General features: G+C 50.9%; 3 protein-coding genes across 6 annotated transcripts; 1 reads left to right on the top strand and 2 right to left on the bottom strand.

The window, feature by feature from the left end:
• The first annotated feature begins 1,560 nt into the window (after positions 1 to 1,560).
• Positions 1,561 to 6,170, top strand: GALE (UDP-galactose-4-epimerase). 2 transcript variants are annotated; one of them, XM_032495456.1, is made up of 11 exons: positions 1,561 to 1,676; positions 3,289 to 3,507; positions 3,658 to 3,773; positions 3,858 to 3,971; positions 4,178 to 4,354; positions 4,627 to 4,740; positions 4,830 to 4,896; positions 4,988 to 5,073; positions 5,186 to 5,263; positions 5,515 to 5,629; positions 5,793 to 6,170. In XM_032495456.1, exons 2-11 carry the CDS (start codon positions 3,387 to 3,389, stop codon positions 5,849 to 5,851), a joined length of 1,047 nt encoding a protein of 348 aa, XP_032351347.1. In that variant the 5' UTR covers positions 1,561 to 1,676; positions 3,289 to 3,386; the 3' UTR covers positions 5,852 to 6,170. The 2 variants fall into 2 exon arrangements, with proteins under 2 accessions (XP_032351347.1, XP_032351348.1); XM_032495457.1 differs by lacking the exon at positions 5,515 to 5,629 and having other exon boundaries at positions 5,793 to 6,168.
• A 53-nt stretch (positions 6,171 to 6,223) lies between these two features.
• Positions 6,224 to 12,553, bottom strand: LYPLA2 (lysophospholipase 2). Of its 2 annotated transcripts, none has more exons than XM_014554602.2 (10): positions 10,499 to 12,553; positions 8,985 to 9,088; positions 8,685 to 8,716; positions 8,498 to 8,563; positions 7,981 to 8,028; positions 7,821 to 7,891; positions 7,605 to 7,678; positions 7,422 to 7,523; positions 7,176 to 7,349; positions 6,224 to 7,090 (listed from the first exon to the last, which is right to left on the bottom strand). In XM_014554602.2, exons 2-10 carry the CDS (start codon positions 9,060 to 9,062, stop codon positions 7,040 to 7,042), a joined length of 696 nt encoding a protein of 231 aa, XP_014410088.1. In that variant the 5' UTR covers positions 9,063 to 9,088; positions 10,499 to 12,553; the 3' UTR covers positions 6,224 to 7,039. The 2 variants fall into 2 exon arrangements, with proteins under 2 accessions (XP_014410088.1, XP_006179213.1); XM_006179151.3 differs by having other exon boundaries at positions 10,529 to 12,553.
• Positions 12,554 to 12,691: 138 nt separating this feature from the next.
• Positions 12,692 to 20,153, bottom strand: PITHD1 (PITH domain containing 1). Of its 2 annotated transcripts, XM_032495460.1 has the most exons (6): positions 19,836 to 20,151; positions 19,135 to 19,178; positions 18,676 to 18,753; positions 15,108 to 15,212; positions 14,322 to 14,430; positions 12,692 to 13,646 (listed from the first exon to the last, which is right to left on the bottom strand). In XM_032495460.1, exons 1-6 carry the CDS (start codon positions 20,031 to 20,033, stop codon positions 13,545 to 13,547), a joined length of 636 nt encoding a protein of 211 aa, XP_032351351.1. In that variant the 5' UTR covers positions 20,034 to 20,151; the 3' UTR covers positions 12,692 to 13,544. The 2 variants fall into 2 exon arrangements, with proteins under 2 accessions (XP_032351351.1, XP_032351352.1); XM_032495461.1 differs by lacking the exon at positions 15,108 to 15,212 and having other exon boundaries at positions 12,696 to 13,646; positions 19,836 to 20,153.
• Between the last annotated feature and the right edge of the window lie 2 nt (positions 20,154 to 20,155).

Here is a 20,155-nt window from a genome sequence, read left to right as displayed (position 1 = left end):
CAAATGGGAGGATTATTCCAACTACTTTGGGGAAGGGGCAGGGATTCCCAGGAATTGGGCCACCACCCACTTTTTGACCTTTTATGGTTAGCCTCAGAACTGTCATGGTGCCTGTGGGACTGTCATTTACCATGCTAATATAATACAATGGGCATATAATGAAGCTTAGGGTCTACTGGAAGTCATATCTCCATCTTGGGCCTCAAGGTCTGTTGGGAGTTGAAATTTCAGCCACCTTGGTGTTAACTGCTGTGTTATTTCTTGAATGGCTGTACCCTGCCCCCTTCCTTCCTATCTCATCCTCCCCTCAGAGATTTTACTCCCATAATTTTATGAGGGTACAGGGGGGTGCCAGTCTAGTTCTGGGCTGAGTAAGGGTGTTGACCCTGCCTATCAGAGAATAAAAATTTCTGAATGCCTAACCTAGGGGCCCCAGGGGCATGACAGCCTTGTTTTTGCATCAGAGAGCGGTAGGGCTGGAATGATGGCATAGCCATCATCTGATGTGGGACTGTTGTAACCTGGAAGACACAAACTTTACCAAGAGGTTAAAGAGAAAATAGTTTAATGAGGAAGGGTAGGATTATGACTATTAACTGTAAATGAGACCAAATGTCCTAATGTACAGGCTTCTCCATGCCACACATCGATATAAAGATAATCATTTATATACGGGCCGAATCTTTCCTGAGGTATGCATTTTGGGGAGTGCCACATTATTTAGATATATCCTGAAGATGTATTAAAAGATCTGGAAGCAGACGAATTTTAACAAGGAAGCAGCCATCTGGATCCATAGAAGAGGCAAGTTATGAACAGTGTCAGGGCAAAGGCCTATTAGTATAAAATAGTTAAGTCCCGTATTATTTTATGTCCTGGACTTAGATGAGATGGTGGAGTTAGCTGTCTATAATCAACAAAAGACTTAAGAGGCATGGTTAAACACCTGGAATTAATCAAGAGGCCTTCCCTTTATTGTAAACAAAAACTTAACACTGTTTTCCAACCTACCATGGTAGGCAGGGTGCAAACCATTCCTGGAGGCTGGGGGCCACCGTGTGCCTGAAGGCTGGGTGCAATGGGCACTGTAACTTCTGCTTTAGTTTCAGAGCTCCCTCCTTTGATGGGTTTTCAAACTAGGCTTCCCAGAACAGCGGCCCATGGACTACCCTCTACGCGTTCCCTTCCATCGGCGCCGCCCCTTTTGCCTTAGTTCCAGGCAGCGGTTTATTTCGTGCCGGCTTACTCTGAAGGAAGGGTTTAGCTGATATAAAAAATGTGGAAAATCTGCAGACAAGCCCCATCTCACAGGGTGCAGCGCTTGCTTCCAAGGGTCAGGAGGAGCAATGGCGCCTGGAGCGGGGAGCCGGGGCGCCGAACAAGGAACGAACCTCTGCCGCTAGGATCCCGGAATCCCAGTCCAGCTACGCCATCCTCTGAGACCTCCCCGGCACGGCTCGGCACCGCCCTCTGAGGGAGGTGCCGCGCAGGCGTCTTGAAGCCGCAATGCCCTTGGTCCTCTGCGCGCACCGTACTGCGGTCTCCCGACTGACACGTTTCTTCGGGGCGTGGAAGAGGCGGGACCAGGGTGGACCATCGGCTCTTAAAGGGCCCCCGACGCGAGTCGCGGGAGGCGGAGCCGCTGGAGGCAGCGAGGGGCGCGTGGTTCCGAGCAGGTTCGGGAGGCGAATGGGGCGGCCGGGCGGGCTCGAAAGGGGCCGGGTGGTCCCGGGGAAGTGAGGGGGAGTCTCTCAAGGGGCTGGGCCGCGTTCTGGGCAGAGTTCCGCCGGGGCGGGCCCGCCCCCACTGCTCCCAGCTCTGCCTGTTTTGACTGGGGCTGCCGGGGTTCATTCATTCCTGGCCGGGGCACTCCTAGTTCGGTCGCCTTGAAGCCACGGCCCAAACCCCAGCCCAAGGCTCAGAGCACTCTGGCGCTTACGGCCCGGCGCCCCCTCCCCTCCATTTTACGGACTAGGAAAACTGAGGAGGCGGCAGCCGACCGAGGTCATCTCGCCGGTTGGAGGGAGGCCGGCCTCGCCAGCCTTCCTGTCTCCGGGGGCCCCTTCACCACCGCTTTCCGAGGGCAGGCACAGCGCGTGGACTTCAGTGGGGCGGGGGCGGCTTCAGCGCCGGGAGCAGAGTCCAGCGGGAAACAGTGGGGGCAGGGGGGCGAACTGCTTGGGGTGAGAGGCGGGGCTTTGAGCCTCGAGATTGTGATTTTAGCCCGGCCATCACCAGCTGTTTGACTTCAGGCAAATTACTTCACCTGTTTGACCTTAGTATCCTTCTTGGTAAAGTGCCAGTAATAACAGCCTGCTTCATCAGAATGTTGGGGGATTTCAGGAAAATAATGCAGAAGTGCCCATTACAGAGCCTGACAAGCAGCGGTGTTCAGTCTAATGGGTCTTATCTGGATGCCCAGAAGAGGACTGAGGCAATTTGGAGGAAGGCGGCTGCCGACCAGGCCACCCTGAATGAAAGGCCTCAGTGTCTGGGCTTCCTCCCCCCTCCACCTTCTCTGCCCTCAGAGTTTGTTCAGGGCGGTGGTGCACACCTGGCAGTGGAGTCTGGGGCCAAGGCCACGTCTACACCACCCTGCTAAAGTGCCGCCTAGAGCTGGGTGGGATTCTTAGCTCCAAGCCAGGAGTGGCATTGGCAGAGGCTGAACCAGCCTGGCTGACCTGGGCTGGGGCCCACTCCAGGACCACAGTGCTGCCGCCTCAGAGCTGGGCTCAGCGTTCCTGGCAAAGGACCCCACCCTGAGGACATTTACTTTATTTCTGGCTTTCTCTTAGTTGAACTTCATGGGAGAGGCTGTCGGGAGGATGCTTGCAGCAGGAGGAATTAGTCACCAAGTCAAGGAGCCAGTTTATACCTAGTGATGGCAGAGAGACTGGGAAGGTCTGAGTCTGAGCAGTTAGAACCTCTTCCTGGGCTCTTGGAGTCCCAATGCTGCTGCCTTGTTTCCTTCTGTCCAGAACTGTCCAGTCCCCAGGCACCTTGGGGAAGGCAGTGCGGAGCTTCAGGTTCCATCTTCCCAACCCCCAGGCAATTAGGACTAGAAATTATGGCACCTGTGCATCAGTCACCCCACCTGCACCAGATGGCAGTCCTTTAAAATCACATTTAACCTTCACACTACCACATATTCGTACGATTATAAACTCCATCTTATAGAGATGGAAATTAAGGCCAACAGAGGATAAGTGGTCTCCAAGGCCTAAGGCCAGAAAGTGATGGTATCCAGATGTGGACCAGGGCTGACTCCGGACCCACTCTGTTAACCAGGACACACCACTGCCTCCCTCAAAGGCCAGACTCCAATTCAAAGGAGGCCCTGGGCGGGCAGCCTCAGCCACCTCTGAAACTGTCCTGGGCCAGGCAAGATGGCAGAGAAGGTGCTCGTAACAGGCGGGGCAGGCTACATCGGCAGCCACACGGTGCTAGAGCTGCTGGAGGCGGGCTATTTGCCTGTGGTCATCGACAACTTCCACAATGCCATTCGTGGTGAGCATTGGAGGGGCTGGGGCTCCACTAGGGAATGGAAGGAAAATCCTAGGTTCTGCCTCCACCTCCAAGGGGTGTAAGTCCGGCCAATCCCCTGGGAACTGAGGACCCCATCTCCTCCAAATTTGATGGCCTCCATGTGCCAACCAGGAGGGGGCTCCATGCCTGAGAGCCTGCGGCGGGTTCAGGAGCTGACGGGCTGCTCTGTGGAGTTTGAGGAGATGGACATCTTGGACCAGGCAGCCCTACAGTGTCTCTTTAAGAAGGTAAGCGCTTGGCAGGCAGGTAGAAGGCACTGTCGAGGGCCAGGCCTGTGAGCAACCTCTGACCCTAGCTTCCCAACCCTGCAGCACAGCTTTATGGCGGTCATCCACTTTGCTGGGCTTAAGGCTGTGGGCGAATCAGTGCAGAAGCCTCTGGATTATTACAGAGTTAACCTGACAGGAACCATCCAGCTTCTGGAGGTGAGATGTGGGGAAGGAGCACAGACTCTGGACAACCCCTCGTCAGGCAGGGCCCAGGCTGGGTCATCTTGGACGGTCTTTACCTCTCAGCCTCAATCCCCCTTCTGTAGTGGGGGTGCCCATACCTCAGCCCCCACTGTGAAGGCATAAGGGGGCAGGGAAAACGTGTGAGGCAGAGGCCACTGACACCTCCCCTCCACGGGCAGATCATGAAGGCCCACGGGGTGAAGAATTTGGTGTTCAGCAGCTCAGCCACCGTGTATGGGAACCCCCAGTACCTGCCCCTGGACGAGGCCCACCCCACAGGTGGCTGTACCAACCCCTATGGCAAGTCCAAGTTCTTCATCGAAGAAATGATCCGGGACCTGTGCCAGGCAGATAAGGTGAGGACCCCCTCTGACTCAGCCCTCGTGCAGCTCATGGGCCCCTCACAGCACTCCCATGAGCCTGAGGATGGGATCCTGAGTAAGCCCACCGGGGAGGAGGCGAGGGCTCAGGAAGCGTCAGTGACTTGCACAAGGTCACAGCATATGTGGGCAGGGGGGTGTCCATCCCCTGCTCCTTTAGAGAACAGGCATGGGAGGGTGGGGAGCTCTGGTAAAAGGGCTCTGGATTCAGCTGGGACCCCTACCCAGATCTGACTGGTGTCCCACAGGCCTGGAACGCAGTGCTGCTGCGGTATTTCAACCCCATCGGCGCCCATGCCTCGGGCTGCATTGGCGAGGACCCCCAGGGCATCCCCAATAACCTCATGCCCTATGTCTCCCAGGTAAGAGAGAAGGCAGCGGGTAGCCCTAGGGCAGAGGGGTACAGCTAGTGCCAAGGGCCTGGGAACAACTAACCTGACCTCCACCCCAGGTGGCGATTGGGCGACGGGAGGCACTGAATGTCTTTGGCAATGACTATGACACGGAGGATGGCACAGGTGAGCCAGGACCAGGGGGAGCCAGGAGGGAGACTGAGGCAAGACAGAAACTGTATTGAGCCCCTCCACCCAACAACCTCCTCTTGTGCAGGCGTCCGGGATTATATCCATGTTGTGGACCTGGCCAAGGGCCACATCGCGGCCTTGAGGAAGCTGAAGGAGCAGTGTGGCTGCCGGGTAGGGAGAGAATGGAGGATCGAGGGAGGGGAGGGTGATGGGTCCCTGGATAAGTGTAGCCAGAGGGGTGTTAAGTCCAGCCCCCTCCACAACCACATTCTCTCCTGGGCAGATCTACAACCTGGGCACGGGCACGGGCTATTCGGTGCTACAGATGGTCCGCGCCATGGAGAAGGCCTCAGGGAAGAAGGTAGGCTGGCAGTCCACCCCAGCCCAGCCCAGCCCAGCCCACCTGACTTGCAGCAACAGCGAACCTGGGCCCCTCCCACTAACCTACCTGACAGACATCCCAGCACTGTCCTGTCCACTCACGCTGCCTTAGGACTTGAAGCCTGAGAGCGAGATCCTGCTCCATACCTGTTTCTTAACAGCGTGGTTAGCAACTCAGTGGGTGAGGCCAGGGCTGGCTCAGCGAAGCTACCCCCGCTCCCTCTCCTGCAGATCCCGTACAAGGTGGTGGCACGGCGGGAAGGTGACGTGGCTGCCTGTTACGCCAACCCCAGCCTGGCCCTCAAGGAGCTGGGCTGGACAGCAGCCTTAGGGCTGGACAGGATGTGTGAGTGCTGTCCCCACCCCCTGACCCTGGGTGCTGCTCACCCCTGGGAGAGAGAGAGGGGATAGGAAAGAGCTGTCAGAGTCTGAGAATGCCCACCCTGGGCTGCCTGAGGTGGCACGGGCCCTGCATTCCAGCGTGGACACCTGACCTTGCGTTGTCGCAGGTGAAGATCTGTGGCGCTGGCAGAAGCAGAATCCTTCCGGCTTCAGCGCGCAGGCCTGACCCCTCTCCGACGTGGACCAGAAGAAAGAGAAACAACTGCCTGCTCTCCAGCCTCTGACAGGAACCCAGGGGCCTCAGCGCCTCCCCTACCTCAGGCCCCAGCTGGGCACACTCAGCCCACCAGGCATGAGGCCAGGGGCTCCAGTTACCAGGTGTCAGGAGTCTATTCCACAGGGTCCAGGAACCCACGAAGACCACCAAGAGTGAGTGCGGGAAGCAGGGCTGAGACACACATGACACCCTCCTCCCAGGCACTAATTTATACTGCTACAAAGGAGCTTCCCTAAGTATTTAAAATAAAACCTTTCCTTACACTGGAGCAGGTTCTTGCGCATGGTCACTCTCTACCCACTGGATAGAATCATTCAGGCCTGAGAGTTGACACAATTTCTTTAATTTTATCGGAATCCAGGACACAACAAGAAAAACACCCAAAACTACATGGAGACAGAAGACCAGACACAAGTCCTCCCCACATTCCCCCGGCCCTAGAGTGGGGACAACGTGGGTGAGACAGCTGGGGGAGGCCTTGAGCCTCAGTCCAGCCCTGCAGGCTCCAGGCCTGCAGGGAGGAGGGTAACGGGGAGGCAGGGCCCAGCCCCCAAGTCAGAACAGCTGAGGGAAGGCCCCCTCCAAGGACTCTGCCCGCTCACCAGCACTCCTGCCCGGGGGACAGGTAGCCCACAGCAGCAGGGGGGCCCGGGCCATGGCCACATTCATGATTGAGAAGCAGCTGGAGTGGAGGCAGGAGAGACACGATTATCTGGGCAGAATCAATTGAGGGGAGGGGGTAATAAGTGGGGCCTGTGAGGGCCCCACGGGCCAAACCCTGAGGTCACAGGAGGGGGCCCAAAGCGGGGCTAGTGAGTGAGGTCCTGAGTGAGTGGGTCAGCGGCTGGGCCCCTTTCTCCCGCTGCCTACAGCCCCTCCAATACTGCTGCCGGGGGGGCCCCACCTCCAGGGAAATGGGAGAAGAAAGCAGCCCACCCCCTGCTGCAGACAGCCAGGTGGCTGAAGCCAAGAAGGAAGGCCTAGCCAGGCCCTAGCTTGCCTGCCCCAGAGGCCTGTGGGAAAAGGATGGGTCCAGGAGGGGGAGAAAGGGGCTCGACCGGCTCAGATCCAAGATGGTGCCGTGAGTGCTGGGTCCCCCGTGAGCTCGGGAACTGCGCTGGAGACCAGCAACTCTGGTTAGACAGGAGGCAGCAGCTTCTCAAGAAACTCCTTCACAGCTGCCATCTCCTGGGGGTGAGGGGGATTGTGAGAGGCTCCTGGCTGCAGAGAGGAGGGAGAGGGCGGGAGTGGGAAGCAGCCCTTCACCACTGACCTGAGGACAGGAGCTGTGCATGACCCCCGGGTAGGTCTTGAACTGGACCCTGGCGGGTGTGACAACAGACCGGAGCTTCTCAGCTGTCAGGGCCCCAAACCGTACAGGAACCATGGGGTCCAGCTCCCCATGGCACTGAAGGATGGCCAGGTCCTTGGCACTGCCGTTGGCTGCCTGTGGGGCAGACAGGACTAAGGGCAAAGACAGCGCTTAGGCACAATCCCCAAGCCCTGAGGAGACACTCACCTGGGGAAAGGCCCGGTGCAGAGGCAACCAACAGCTCAAAGCCACAATGCCAGCCAGAGGGTGGGGGCAGGTGAGGGCTGTATAGAGGGACAGGGCCCCACCCTGGAGGAAGGAGAGAATGAGGAGTCGTGAGGGCACAGCTCAGCTCCCACCACCCACCCCCGCCCCCCTCTCTCCCCTCACCTGTGAAAAGCCTCCCAGGACGATCCGATTGGCAGGGATCCCATTCTTCATCTCATGCTCAATCAAGGCCTTGACTGGGGGGAGGGGGCATGACTGGGTGCAGGGAAATCTGCTAGAGGCACCCAGGGAAGGGAACTAGACAGAGGTACTGCCCAGCACTTTCCTGGGGGGACCGAGGGGGAGAGGGAGGATGCTGAGGAGGGGCTGGGGCCTTACTGTTCTCTGCTGCCTTCTTGATGCCAGCCTCGTCCTCTGGGGCATCTGGACTCAGCCCCATCAGGTCAAACCTGGAAGAGCAGAGGCGTTGGCACCTACTGGAAGTCTCCAGCCTGCCACGGGGAGCTCCCTCAGCTCCTATTCCCCTCCCCAAACTCACCAGGAGGGCATCACCATCTTCATGTTGAGTGTCACAGGGATCCGAGGTCTGGAGAGGGACAGCAAGAAGGACCATCATGCTCAGGAGGGAGAAGGAAGCCATAGCAGAGAGCCCAGGAGGGGGCAGGGCAGCCCCCGGGGAACCCTCCCAGCAGGCAGGGCCTGTGTTTAAGGTGTTGCCAGGCAACCTGCCACGTGGGGCTGGAGGCTGTGGTTGGGGCAGCAGCGGCAGCAGCTATGAAGAAGCAGAGCCCAGCACTTGGTGTGACGGGGTTCCAGCTCGGTGAGTATTTGGGGAAGGGGTACGGAGGGTGCTGGCTCTAGGAGTCTCAGGTCTAGGAGGCCTTGATCTGGGGGCTGGACCCCATTCCTGGGGGCTCCACAGGAATGAAGGCTGAAAATGGCACTTCTGACTGCCCTGGGCCCAGGCCCCAGGATGCAGCTGGCAGGAGAAAACAGGCCTGGGACTACAAGACCACCCCCCTCCTTAGCCCCTCTGTTGCTGGGGCGACACTCACGCATGGGGACAGATGTATTTGACGTGAGGGAGCCGGATGGTGGAGAGGGCGTCAGCCCAGCTGTGTCTGTAGGAGGGAAGGGAGAAAAGGCACCGATGTGGAGAGGGAGCCAGGGAGGGCACAGGCCTCTCCAGTCCTGCCCACTGGGCCATTCCCACCAGCAACACCCCCTCCCCAGCTCACTCACCCTGTGTCTCCAAGTCCATGTAAAAAAATAACCTGTAAAAGGATCAGAGATGGGGAAGAAGGCACTCATCATCCTTCTGCCACTTTCACTTCCCTCTGTCCTCCAACCCCTGGCCACCCCTCCCTCACCCCCAAAGGCCTGGAGGGAGAAGTGAGGTAGCAGCCAAACAGGTGATTAACCCCCTGCCTCCCAGCTTCAGGCTGATCCCCTCTCATCACTGCCACCTCCCTTTTCCCCACACCCCCTCCAGTCAGTTCCCCAGCTGGCCTGGGGGCTGCGTGGGTAGGAGAGGAACCTTACCGCAGCCGTTTCCCGCTCAGCTCCAGACACAGTGGCAGCATCGGTGAGCAGGGGCAGAGACATGGTGTTACCACACATACACTGCAGGGCTCCACGGCTGGGGCCTGTGCAAATTCAGGGTTGTGGTCAAGAGCAAGACCAGGCAGGGGACAGAATCCTGACACAAGAGCCGAGCCTCAAACCCAAGCGATCAGCCCCCAAGAGCACCCTGGGTTCTGTCCTGCCCACAAAGAAAAGCTGAGCAAGAAGTCCTGGGTCCAGGCAGGCAGGAAGTCTGCCTCCATTCCAGGGCTGAAAAGCAAAGGCAGCCACCCGAGTGGCCCACGTTCTGGCCCACCATCCAGCCTGGAGATGGGCAGAGGCAGCGCTTAGGGGCCATCGGGGAGGGGAGCCAGGGCACCCCCTGCTGCCTCCTCCCCACATAACACTCATCAGTAATTGCATCCTCTCCCTGCTCCAATCATCCCTCTTCCCTAGGGCCCTCGGGTACCCTCCTCCCCAACTCTGGGCCCTACTGGGAAAGGAAGGGGAGAAAAATGCTAGGGAAATATGTTTCCAGCCCCTACCTCCTACCCCACACACATTTTCTCCAACTTCTCTCCCATCCAGCACCCATCAGCCTTGACAGCAGTTTCTGGCTCAGCCATTCCTGGAGCTGCACATGTCCCCAGAAGGCACATGAACTGGTCCACCACTCACCCCCTAAATGGTGCCTCATGCCCCACCGAATGGGGCTACCTGCTGCTGCTGCTGCTGCTGCTGCCCACTGACTTGCCAAATAAGTCCCCCAGCTCCACCATGCTCTGGGACTCCCAACAACACAAAAGAATGTCAAACTGGCTGGCTCCTCCCCATTCTTAGCATCCTCCAAACTCCCCGGAAGCTTCTGCTACCTGCTCCTAAGTGCCTACCCCTCTTAGCAGCGCCCACCCCTCCCACCTTCCCTCTCAGACCCCAACTGCCCCCCTTCACAGTAGGATCCCTCACCTCTGACCCTGAGGTTCCTCTTCCCACACAGGAGCGCATCTTTCGCCCTAAGCTGAGATTATCCTCCTTCCCCACTGGGCGACTTCCACCTCTTACTCCAGGTCCCTCCTCTTAGAGTGGTGCCTTCGCCTCTGACCTGGAGTCTCCCCCTGCCTCTCACAGTAAAAACTTCCACCCTGATCCAGGGTCTACCACTCCCCACAGTGGGAACTTCTGTTCTGACCTAGGATCGTCCTCGCCAGAGTGACATTTTCTATCCTGACCCTGGACCCTGCCAACAAAGAGGCGTTCTACCTTTGACCCCGGAGAGCCCCTGCCCCACAATGGGATCTTCCATTTCCGACCCTAAGTCCCTCTCATCATCCCCGGACCCCATCTTCCTCCCCGTCTCCACCCCTAAAGTCCCCAAGACTGGCCAGCGCCTCTCCGCACCTCACTCCCCACCCCCATCCCTCAAGACTGCGGTTGCCCCTCCCCACTCGCCAGGACCCTCGCGGTGGGACGACGCCCCCTCCCCCAGTGCCCACCCTCGGCCTGCTGGCCCCGGACCAGGGTACCTCCACTCCCTGGGGGTTTCGAGACCTCTCGTGCGATTCTCCTTTCTCCCGCACAGACACACACTCTTCCCCCTCGACCGCCCCCGCCGGAACTTCCGTTCGAGTCCCGGGAAACCAGCCATCGCGCTGCCGGAAGTAGCCTGGCCAGCCGTACGGAACCCGGAAGTGGGCGTCCGGGTTTCTTCAAATAAGAGCTGTCATGTTGGATGAGGTGGGGCCACTCCCCGTCATTAAGTCACGGAGTCACCTGCAGAATCTAGACAGTGCATCCGTGACTCCCACTTCCTGCCACCACCCATGCGCCTCCTGGAGGAAATCTATCCTGAAGGCTCACCCTAGCATAGTTTCCCACCTTCCTATCCCTATAGACCCACTTCATTAGTTAACACCCATGGTCTTGGGTATCCGCTGCTGGCTTTCATGCCCTGTTCCAGGATCACAAGTATAGTCCTATACTCAGCTGAAAAGATCTTTACAGACCATCTAGTCTTCCTGTCTTATTTAAATATGAGGAAACTGAGGCTTAGGGAAGCAAAGTAAACCAGTCTCAGGATTACACTGTAATGCTGCCTCTGCACCTGCTTCTTGAGCTATAAAACAGTGATAAAAACCACCCTGCCAACTTCACGGCTTTACTATTAGGTTCAAACGGGGTCATGGGGAAATGCTTTATACAGTGTAAAACCAGCGTGAGGACATAATGACTCTAAAAAGGGCCCTGGGAAAAAAGAACACTGGCATCAGCAAGTATCCAGGACAACTGGACAGGAATCGGAAGTATTGTCTTAGCTCTGCCCTCAGCAAGCAATGCCATACAAACAGTGCACAAACAGGGCTCCAGCTGTTAACAAAAAGGGTTTTATTTGGTCACCGAGTCACACTTAGCTCCTTGCTGCACTGGTAAAGTGGCATGGGGCTCAGTCCACATAAAGGCTGGAAGGGGAGGTAAACTGAGTTGCAGGACCATGTCCCTGAAAGCCTGTGGGCATCCGCAAAGAGGATGTGAGTCATGCTCATCCCTCAGCAGCTTAGGATTCATTTGCCCAGAGTAACCTACACTAGTTTTTCTTTGAACTGAAAGAAAACAGTAAACTTGGAAGCTCAACAAAGCACTTTTTCCCAGGTTAAGAGGCAGTTTGGTCTTAAGTGCTTATTAGGTCAGAGAGACAGAGCCTGAAACACCAATACCTGAGTAGGAAAACAGAAGAATAAACAATTCCTCCTGAGCCCCCAGTCACCTGAGACAATGTGGCACTACGAGAAAATTCTTCAGTGAAGCTCAAATTCAGAGGCCCAGTCCCAGAGGCTGTGAGTAACGCTTTAATCAGTGAAATTAATGAAGAGCTAGTCTAAGATTTCTAACTGTATTTCCCCCAACTCCGAATTAAAATGTAGCCCTTCTTTTATTTTTATCTCCAAAATGATCCAAATGAAATAAAGAGGCTATGGCGGAGGAGTAGGACCTTTAATGCATCAAGAATTACGTTTGCATTATGGTTGATTTCAGGCTGCATTTTAGAAATTTTGAGGCTCCACAAAGCTTAGTGGTGACAGCGTTCCCTCAGAACAGGCTGGAGAAACAGTGGGCACATCCTCCTAACAAGAGGGTGAGCCAATTCCTCAGAGGAATTCTCTTAAGAGGACCAAATTCAACACTAATTCCCATTAACAAGTGTTTCTGTTTTCTGCAAGGGAGAGAAAACTGACCATTTCAAATCCTCTTTTTAGATACTTAAATTCTCTCCAGTTGCTGTACCGACTTTCAAAACTTAAGTCCAAAGTCTTGGGTCTACGTTCAGGCTGTATGTGCTGCTAACTTACTTCCCTCACCACTGTTTCTTCTGATGAGCTCCAGAATCTGTTCTCCCTTATTTTTGTAAATGTCACCCCACAAGTTACTTCCTTACATGAGAAATGGAATAAAAGGTTTTTAACCTCACCTTCCTCTTTACAAAATGTGGGTGGGTAGGTGTAGGAATGTTTTTAGCCTACGGTACAGAATTAAGCCTGACCTTTCCTAGAGAAACTGATCTAGTCTCCATGTAACTGTGACAAGTGTGATCTACCTAATCCAAAACAACAACAACAAATTTCAAAGTTCTACACAATTCCCAGTAAAGTAGAAGTTTCATAAGTACTACCAAGAACTCAAAAGAATATACAAACGTTAAGTCTGGCAAGGATTTATTAGGAAGCTTATTAGTCACAGTGAATTAAAAAGCCATGAATGGAAGAACTGAGATCTTCAAATTCTGCCACTGGGCTTACAACACTAGTTAGAAGCTAATAAACATTAAGGATGTCCCAAGGGGAATCTTACCTAAGTCCCAATTTTACCCTGAGCAGGATACCCACAAACACAGACATGAAGCCCATGCTCTCCTCAGACTGCTTACCTGGACTGTAGAAAAAAAAAGACCTTCTCCTCAAGCTATTAACCATCATTAGGAGATTCCTGCTCTTCTAGCCGTAACCATGGGACACTAGTGCATGACAGACAACTCCAAGCTAGGCAACCTGACAAGAATGCTGAATGATGACAGGGAGAAGGAGCAAGCAGGGACAAGTATTTCTAGTTGGAGACCCTCCTGATGGTTAGTACAAACACAATGCTGAGACTTCAGAAAGTTTACGGCAGCCCAGGAATAGTTTCTATTTTAAAAAAAAAACACAAATCACACAAAAATCCTGCCACAAAGCAACAAGACACTTGGGATCCTATGGCCACATTAACTGGAAAGGCGAGCATTATCCATGACTGCCAGATGCTGACCAGCCCAAGACCCAATTTCTGCAGGACCCCAGAGAACCACGATTGTCCCTCAGCACCAGCACAACCCTTTCCAGTGGCGTGGTGTCTTCCATGGGCCAGGTTTCTGCAGCAAGCCGCAAAGACAAGCTTGGCAGAGGCTGTGGCAGCCAACTCTCTCTGGAGCCCCATCTCTCTTTGTCCTTCCCAACAGGATGTCGTACATCTTCACTGACACAAAGCTTCTGTGGGAGCCTTGGCCAGCCCTTAGGAAATGAAGTGTGTCTGTGGGGTAACCTGATGGACCCTGTGGTCGGCTGGGTTGGCTGACGCTTCATAATTGCAGATGGTCACCTCATGTCGGCGAAGCTGCAAGAAAATGAGAGGCTGGGTCAGCTGGCCATTTCCCAGGCCACACAAAGGAGTAGTCCTTATTCAGGTTCATTTCTAGAAATTGTCATCTAATCTCTTCTCCGTTCTGATACTTTTTATCCTGAGAAGCCTGGACAAGATCAAGTCAATGATTCATCCCATAACTGAGAAGATTCATTCTGCTACTACAATGGAGGCACTATCAGAAGACCTTGTCTATCTTTTTTCTTTTTTTTTTCTTTTTTTTTTAAGGTAATTAGGCTTTATTATTTATTTTTAGAGGTGGTACTGGGGATTGAACCTAGGGCCTCGTACATGCTAAGCATGCGCTCTACCACTTGAGTTATACACCCCCCTTGTCTATCTCGTTTATCATCTATCTCTGGTGCCTGGAACAAGAAAGGTTATCAACAATGTTGAATGAAGGAAAGAATTTCAAGGTGAAAAACTGAATTGATATCAACCCCCTTAAAATTCCTAATACTTGTCAAATGAAACAGACAGTTTACAGTGATGAAACCAAGAAAAATTATAGAGAGACTGGGAGCAGTCAGTGTCTTACTGGCCCTTTTTCCTTTCCTTAAACTCCAACCTCCAACAACCACAGCATGCAGCTATATACATACACATGTACCTACACTGGAGGGGGCAACATTTCCAACCCCATCTTACCTCAGTCCATTCTCCTCTCAGGCCAATATAAAAGACCTTCGTGGTATCAGCTCCAAAGTTTTTTGAAATATGAATTGAGAGATGATAGACATTTGAAAAACGAGAAATTCTAGAGGATGAAGAGTGGGGAGAGAAGACAACAATCAGAATTCAATGAGAAGCTCACCACCATGTCAAAAATGACAATTCCAGCTCCAACTTGTTGTAAAACCCAGGCAAATGTCAGAGGACACTCTTGAGGTCTTATGTCTCATTCTTCTTCTCTGGACAAGCAATTAATACAGTGAACATTTACTAAGCATCTGCCAGATTCTGCCCAAGGCAACAGGGACAGAAAAAGAAATCAACAATGCCCCTGCCCTCAAGAGATAGGACTGAGAAATGCTATATTACCACGCAGGAATTCAAAAGCAAGCTCAGTAGGAAAAATAACTAGTGAGGAGATAAGGTGGTCACGTGTAACTTGGCCTGCTGCAAGCCCACTATGCAAAGAGGAATTCTGAAATTATCTTTCCTAAGGCCATCCTATGAGCTCATTCCATCTGCCAACTGCTTACAGGTTAACAAGTCTGTGGCTTGCACTCCATCTCTGCCAAAATTTGACCAAGCCTAGGATCAAGCCTCCTCCACTGTTTTAACTTGTTTCTGATGCTAAGAGAGCAGGAGATGGGCCAAAAACAAACTGGAAGCCCAGTAAGTGCTAATTAACAGAAGCTCACTGCAAATGAGGGAGTGCCTGCTATTCTTGGAAAAAGCCAGAGAGTGGAAGAGAGGTCAAATGCTTACTTCGTAGCATACTCTAATTCTCCTGTAAGATCCCGGTTCAGACTAAAGGTCTGATCTGGCTCCCTGTCTGTATCGTCAAAGGACATCTGTGGAATGTTCTTGTATCTGAGAAAGGAAAGGGAACAAAAAATTTTAAATGTGCGCTATCACATTTTTCAATTTCTCAAAACTTTCTACTGATGCCTCAACTCTCTCCTCAGTTCTGTCAAAAGAAGATCACCTTTTGGAAATGGCATTTTACTGGCATTTATACACAAATATCTTTAATTCAACAAGAAAAGAGCTGAGAACTGCAACACAAGCCAATGGCATCTCTGAGTGGGTTAAGGTCACATGAGAAGCAATACACAAAGAGATAGCTCAAACTAGGTCACATGCAGCAAATGCATGGAGAAAATAAGCAACTCAGCACATTCAGACCAAGCTGAGGAGGTTAAATAAAACAGCTTACTCATGGGGAAAAAATACTTTGGCATAAACATATTAAACAGTTAAGAGATAAGATCAGGTAACCCAATGCTAAAGCATTTTTTGTGTTCAAAATTACCCTATATACTGAGTCATTGTACAATTTTTAAAAAATACAATTTGGGGATTTCCATTCTGAAAAGAGCACAAAAGTCTGCAAGCTCACAATGAGATCTGGAAAATCAAGTAAAACTGCTAGTGAAGAAAAAAATTTTCAACAACGTATCTAAGAAACAGCTGTCTCCTTCATAACTCAGACTCTGAAGGACCGAGCCACATTCCCCAAACTCTAGCATGTTTTATTAACACACCCACATGGGAGGGGCCTAGGCATTAGCTGCAGTAAAAGGCATGTAATTTAAGAAGGCAAATGTTTGCTTCAAAGTGATTTTAAGAATGATGCACAGAATAATAACAACAGCAGTGAACATTTATGAGCAGCATTATGAGAGGCAGTGTAACACTGTAGTTAAAAGCAGTGTCTCTGGGGCCAGACTTCCCAGGCTTAAAACCTTGCTCTGTTACTTAACAGCTGTGTGATTTTGGGCAAGTGATTTAACCTCTCTGTCTCTTAGTTCCTCGTCTGTAACATGGGGATAGTAATAGTACATATCCCACATAGATGATGTAGACATTAAATTAAGTCAACTCTAAGAGACAGATATGTTAAAAAATTTTACTACAGAAAATTTCAAACATACAAAACTAGAGAGGAAAATATAATGAATCTCCATATACTTACTACTCAGCTTCAATAATCAACACTATGCCAATTTGCCTATCAGGCCCATTTTGTTTGTGCTTGATATTTTAAAGCAATCCCATATCAAACTCATCATTTCATTCATAAATCATTTCACTCATATCATTTCACTCATAAATACTTCCGCATATATATCTACAGAGTAAGGACTTCTTAGAAAAAACAAAAACACCTAAGATACTATTAACAATTAACAGTGATTCTTTAATATCATCTAACACCTAGTCTGTGTTCAAATTTCATAGATTTAAGTCTCAATTTAACTTTTCTGGATGTGTCAATGACACGTCATAGTTGAACAGGCGCTATTTTTTTCTTTATTAATGGTGCATTTTACAATCAATGACATCTTAGATTCAATAAAGTATAACATATGCAAAGGGCTTAGAACTCAGGGCTATGTAAGTATTTGCACCTGCTTTTCGACAACTAGGCACTTACTATGTTCCAGGTTTATTCTACATTCTTTACATGTTATAGTTCATTTCTCTCCACAATCTTAAGAGGTCCAGACTATTATTATTGCCATTTTACAAATGAAAAAATTAAGATATAGAGAAGTAATGCCCAAAGTCATGCAGCTAGCAAATAGTACAGCCAGAATTTGAACCTGAGCAGTTTATTCCAGAGCCTGCTCTTAACCACAATGCAACATGGATATCTAGTCTTCTCCAGCCAATCCATCTCCCAAGTAAATGAATCTCCAAAAGCATCGACTCAAACGTACCGTTTCTTTAAAATGATTAAATATGTGAATTTGCTTTCAAATTCATGTTTCTAACATTCAAAAATAATGTCCATTTCTTAAATCTCTCATTTCAGTTGATCAAATTTTTATAAGAAAAAAATTTTTTTATTGAAGTATAATTGATTTACAATGTTGTGTTAGTCTCCAATGTACAGCACAGTGATTCAATTATGCATATCTTCTTTTTCATTATAAGTTATTACAAGATGTTGAATACAGTTCCTTGTGCTATACAGTAGGACCTGGTTGTTTATCTATTTTATATACAGTAGTTTGTATCTGCTAGTCCCAAACTCTTAATTTATCCCTCTCCCCACTTTCCCCTTTAGTAACCACAAGTTTGTTTTTCATGTCTGTGAGTCTGTTTTGTAAATAAGTTCATTTTTATCATTTTTTAGATTCCACATATAAGTAATATCATATGATATTCGTTTTTCTCTGTCTTTGTATTTCACTTAGTTTGATAATCTCTAGGTCCATCCGTGTTGCTGCAAATAGCATTATTTCATTCTTTTTTATGGCTGAGTAGTATCGCATTGTGTATGTGTACACACACACACACACACACACACACACACATCTTTATTCAACCATCTGTTGATGGACATTTAGGTTGCTTCCATGCCTTGGCTACTATGAACATGGAGGTACATGTATCTTTTCAAATTAAGAGTTTTTTTTCCCAGATATACACCCAGGTATGGGATTGCTGGTAACTCTATTTTTAGTTTTTTGAGGATCTCATGTTTTCCATAGTGGCTGCACCAAATTACATTCCCACCAACAGTACAGGAAGGTTCCCTCTTCTCCACACTCTCTCCAGCATTTATTGTTGTGTACTTTTTAATGATGGCCATTTGACCAGTGTGAGGTAATGCCTCATTGTAGTTCTGATTTGCATTTCTCTAATAATTTGCGATGTTGAGCATCTTTTCATGTGCCTATTGGCCATCTGTATGTCTTCACAAGAAATTTTTTTTATGTAAGGTTCTTTTGATATTTGTTTCTCTAGCACTCAAAATCAATTTCCCCTTCTTTTAGAAAAGCTATGCTGTAAAAAGGCAAGTTGTCAAAAAGGGACTACTAGCTCTGGTGTCAACAGATTCAGTGTCAAAAGAGGTATATAGAACTTTGCTAACTAAAGGCCAGGCAAACTCAGATGGAGTAATTCCATCTCAACAAAACAAAAAGAAAGATCATAACTATCTGAAACTGCAAGGGAAAATTTTGAAGCTAACCCCAAGAGTAGAATCCATAAAGATCATTTGGGATCTGTGGCTGGATTATTAAGAAAACTGCAAAGTCATCAACAAATTGGCATTTATAGGATGCTCTTGGAATGAATGGTGCCATAGCAAGCACTTTGAAGAGAGACAAGTTGTTGGCCCTAAAGATGCTTAATCTAAAAATGTCAATTCAGGAATAGTTAAGTGAATTCTGACACAGAACAAGCACAAGATTTTTCCTTAAGAGAAGGAGGCAACAGTTAACCCAGTACAAAGAAAAAAACTGTATTATTCTGGATTAAAGTGCTACTAAAGAGAAAAAGAAATAGGGGATTCTTGAGGGCCTAAACCCTTGCCACTTACAGTCTCATCTCAGAGGGGTGTGAGTCATCATCTTCTCCCATTATAATGATGCCTTTGAGCTTGACATTGCCTGTAAATCTGCCAGAATGGAAAAAAGAGAGGTGTCAACCTGGGTTTGAATCTCTGCTGAGCTGTGTGACCCTGGGCAAGACCCTTTCCCTTTTTGGGCTTCAGTTTACTCATGTGTCAGACTGGTACTAGATAATTTCTACAATCCTGTCTGCCTCTGGCATTCTGCAGTTCTAAGAAATTTACCTCAACTTCTCAGTTATCTTTTGACAAATACATCCTTCTTCAGTCTGCATCAAGAAAGCTAGGATGCTTTCCTCCTCACACCCACCACAGTAATTTACTCAATTTCTAGAAACAGATGTGTGCTCTTGACACAACCAAAGAATGAATCCTGATAATGTGACTGGGTATCTATTAGCCTGAGGCAAGCACCAAGGAGATACTTACGGAATATTAAACAGAAGCTCTTCATCTGCATCACTTTCAACAAACTGGAGGGGATGGGGGGTGGGGGAGAAGAAAGCAACAAATATTTGCTGAGAGCCTATAATTTCAGGCATCTTCCACCCTGTTCTACAACTGGAGTGCAATGCAAATAAACAGTCAACCTCCCTCGGTTTTCCAGCACTTATTAACTTCCAGGGCCGACTAGCCTCCTGAAATTGTATGCAAAGATTTGTGCCTATTCGGTCCACAGCTTTCAAATGGCTCTGTGACCCCACAATGGTAGATGTTCTAGATAGGGTAAAGTGCTTCATCTCCCTGGGCTGGAAGTCTCTGGTCTTTGGTCTTCATCAGGTGATAAGTGATCAGGCAGCCATTGGGACTAGTGGCCAAACGGTAAGGGAAACGCCCTCCTGGCCATCCTTCCTCACTACCCTCAGCAGCCCTGGAACTGAACGTTGGCCGCGTAAAGCCAAAACGCCCCTTTCCGTTTCTGGGCCTCAGTTCGTCTATCTGCAAAATGGGGACACTCGACCCTGTCCGCCTCTCAAAAGGCTGGCAGGAGACGGGCACGGGAAAGCGCTTGGCAATCGCGCCGCGGTTATTTTTAACTTGGAGAATGAGGCTGGCAGAGCAGACGGGATGCCTGAGGCCTCATGCGAGTCCCCGCCTCACCCGCCCGCCCCTGGCCCCAAAAGGCCCACCTTGGAGCGGTCGGTCCGCTCCTCCCACGGCTTGAAGACGCCGCGGCCGCTGCCCTCGCGGCTCTCGTTGAGACACTGCAGCCGCTCCAGGTCGATGCGCAGGTACAGGCCGTAGGCCAGGCCGCGCTGCTCCGGCGGCTCCTCCCGTTCGGCGGCGCAGCGGCAGCCGCCCCCGCCGTGGCTGTGGCCGTGCGACATGGCGACGCCGCCGCCCGCGCGTCCCCTCAGCCCTGCCGCCGCCGCCGCCGCCCGCGTCTAGCTGGTTTCGCTCCGGCCGCCAAGTGCGCCGCGGCCGCCGCGTCGTAAAAGGCGCCCCTGTG

Source organism: Camelus ferus, chromosome 13 (assembly GCF_009834535.1).
Source record: "Camelus ferus isolate YT-003-E chromosome 13, BCGSAC_Cfer_1.0, whole genome shotgun sequence".
Lineage (NCBI taxonomy): Eukaryota > Metazoa > Chordata > Mammalia > Artiodactyla > Camelidae > Camelus > Camelus ferus.
This window is presented reverse-complemented; position numbering and strand designations above follow the sequence as displayed.

Bases quoted from the DNA above. Each gene is read 5' to 3' on its own strand.
- LYPLA2 (XM_014554602.2), bottom strand. From the start codon at position 9,062: ATGTGTGGTAACACCATGTCTCTGCCCCTGCTCACCGATGCTGCCACT. The intron at 8,029-8,497 runs GTGAGTGTCGCC...GTCCCTCTCCAG, and splicing joins AAATACATCTGTCCCCATGC to ACCTCGGATCCCTGTGACAC. The intron at 7,091-7,175 runs GTCAGTGGTGAA...CCTCACCCCCAG, and splicing joins TGCACAGCTCCTGTCCTCAG to GAGATGGCAGCTGTGAAGGA.
- PITHD1 (XM_032495460.1), bottom strand. From the start codon at position 20,033: ATGTCGCACGGCCACAGCCACGGCGGGGGCGGCTGCCGCTGCGCCGCC. The intron at 18,754-19,134 runs GTAAGTATCTCC...CCATTCTGGCAG, and splicing joins GAGCTTCTGTTTAATATTCC to ATTTACAGGCAATGTCAAGC. The intron at 15,213-18,675 runs GTAAGTGGCAAG...TTCCTTTCTCAG, and splicing joins CACCCCTCTGAGATGAGACT to ATACAAGAACATTCCACAGA.
- GALE (XM_032495456.1), top strand. From the start codon at position 3,387: ATGGCAGAGAAGGTGCTCGTAACAGGCGGGGCAGGCTACATCGGCAGC. The intron at 3,774-3,857 runs GTAAGCGCTTGG...CCAACCCTGCAG, and splicing joins TACAGTGTCTCTTTAAGAAG to CACAGCTTTATGGCGGTCAT. The intron at 4,897-4,987 runs GTGAGCCAGGAC...CCTCTTGTGCAG, and splicing joins TGACACGGAGGATGGCACAG to GCGTCCGGGATTATATCCAT.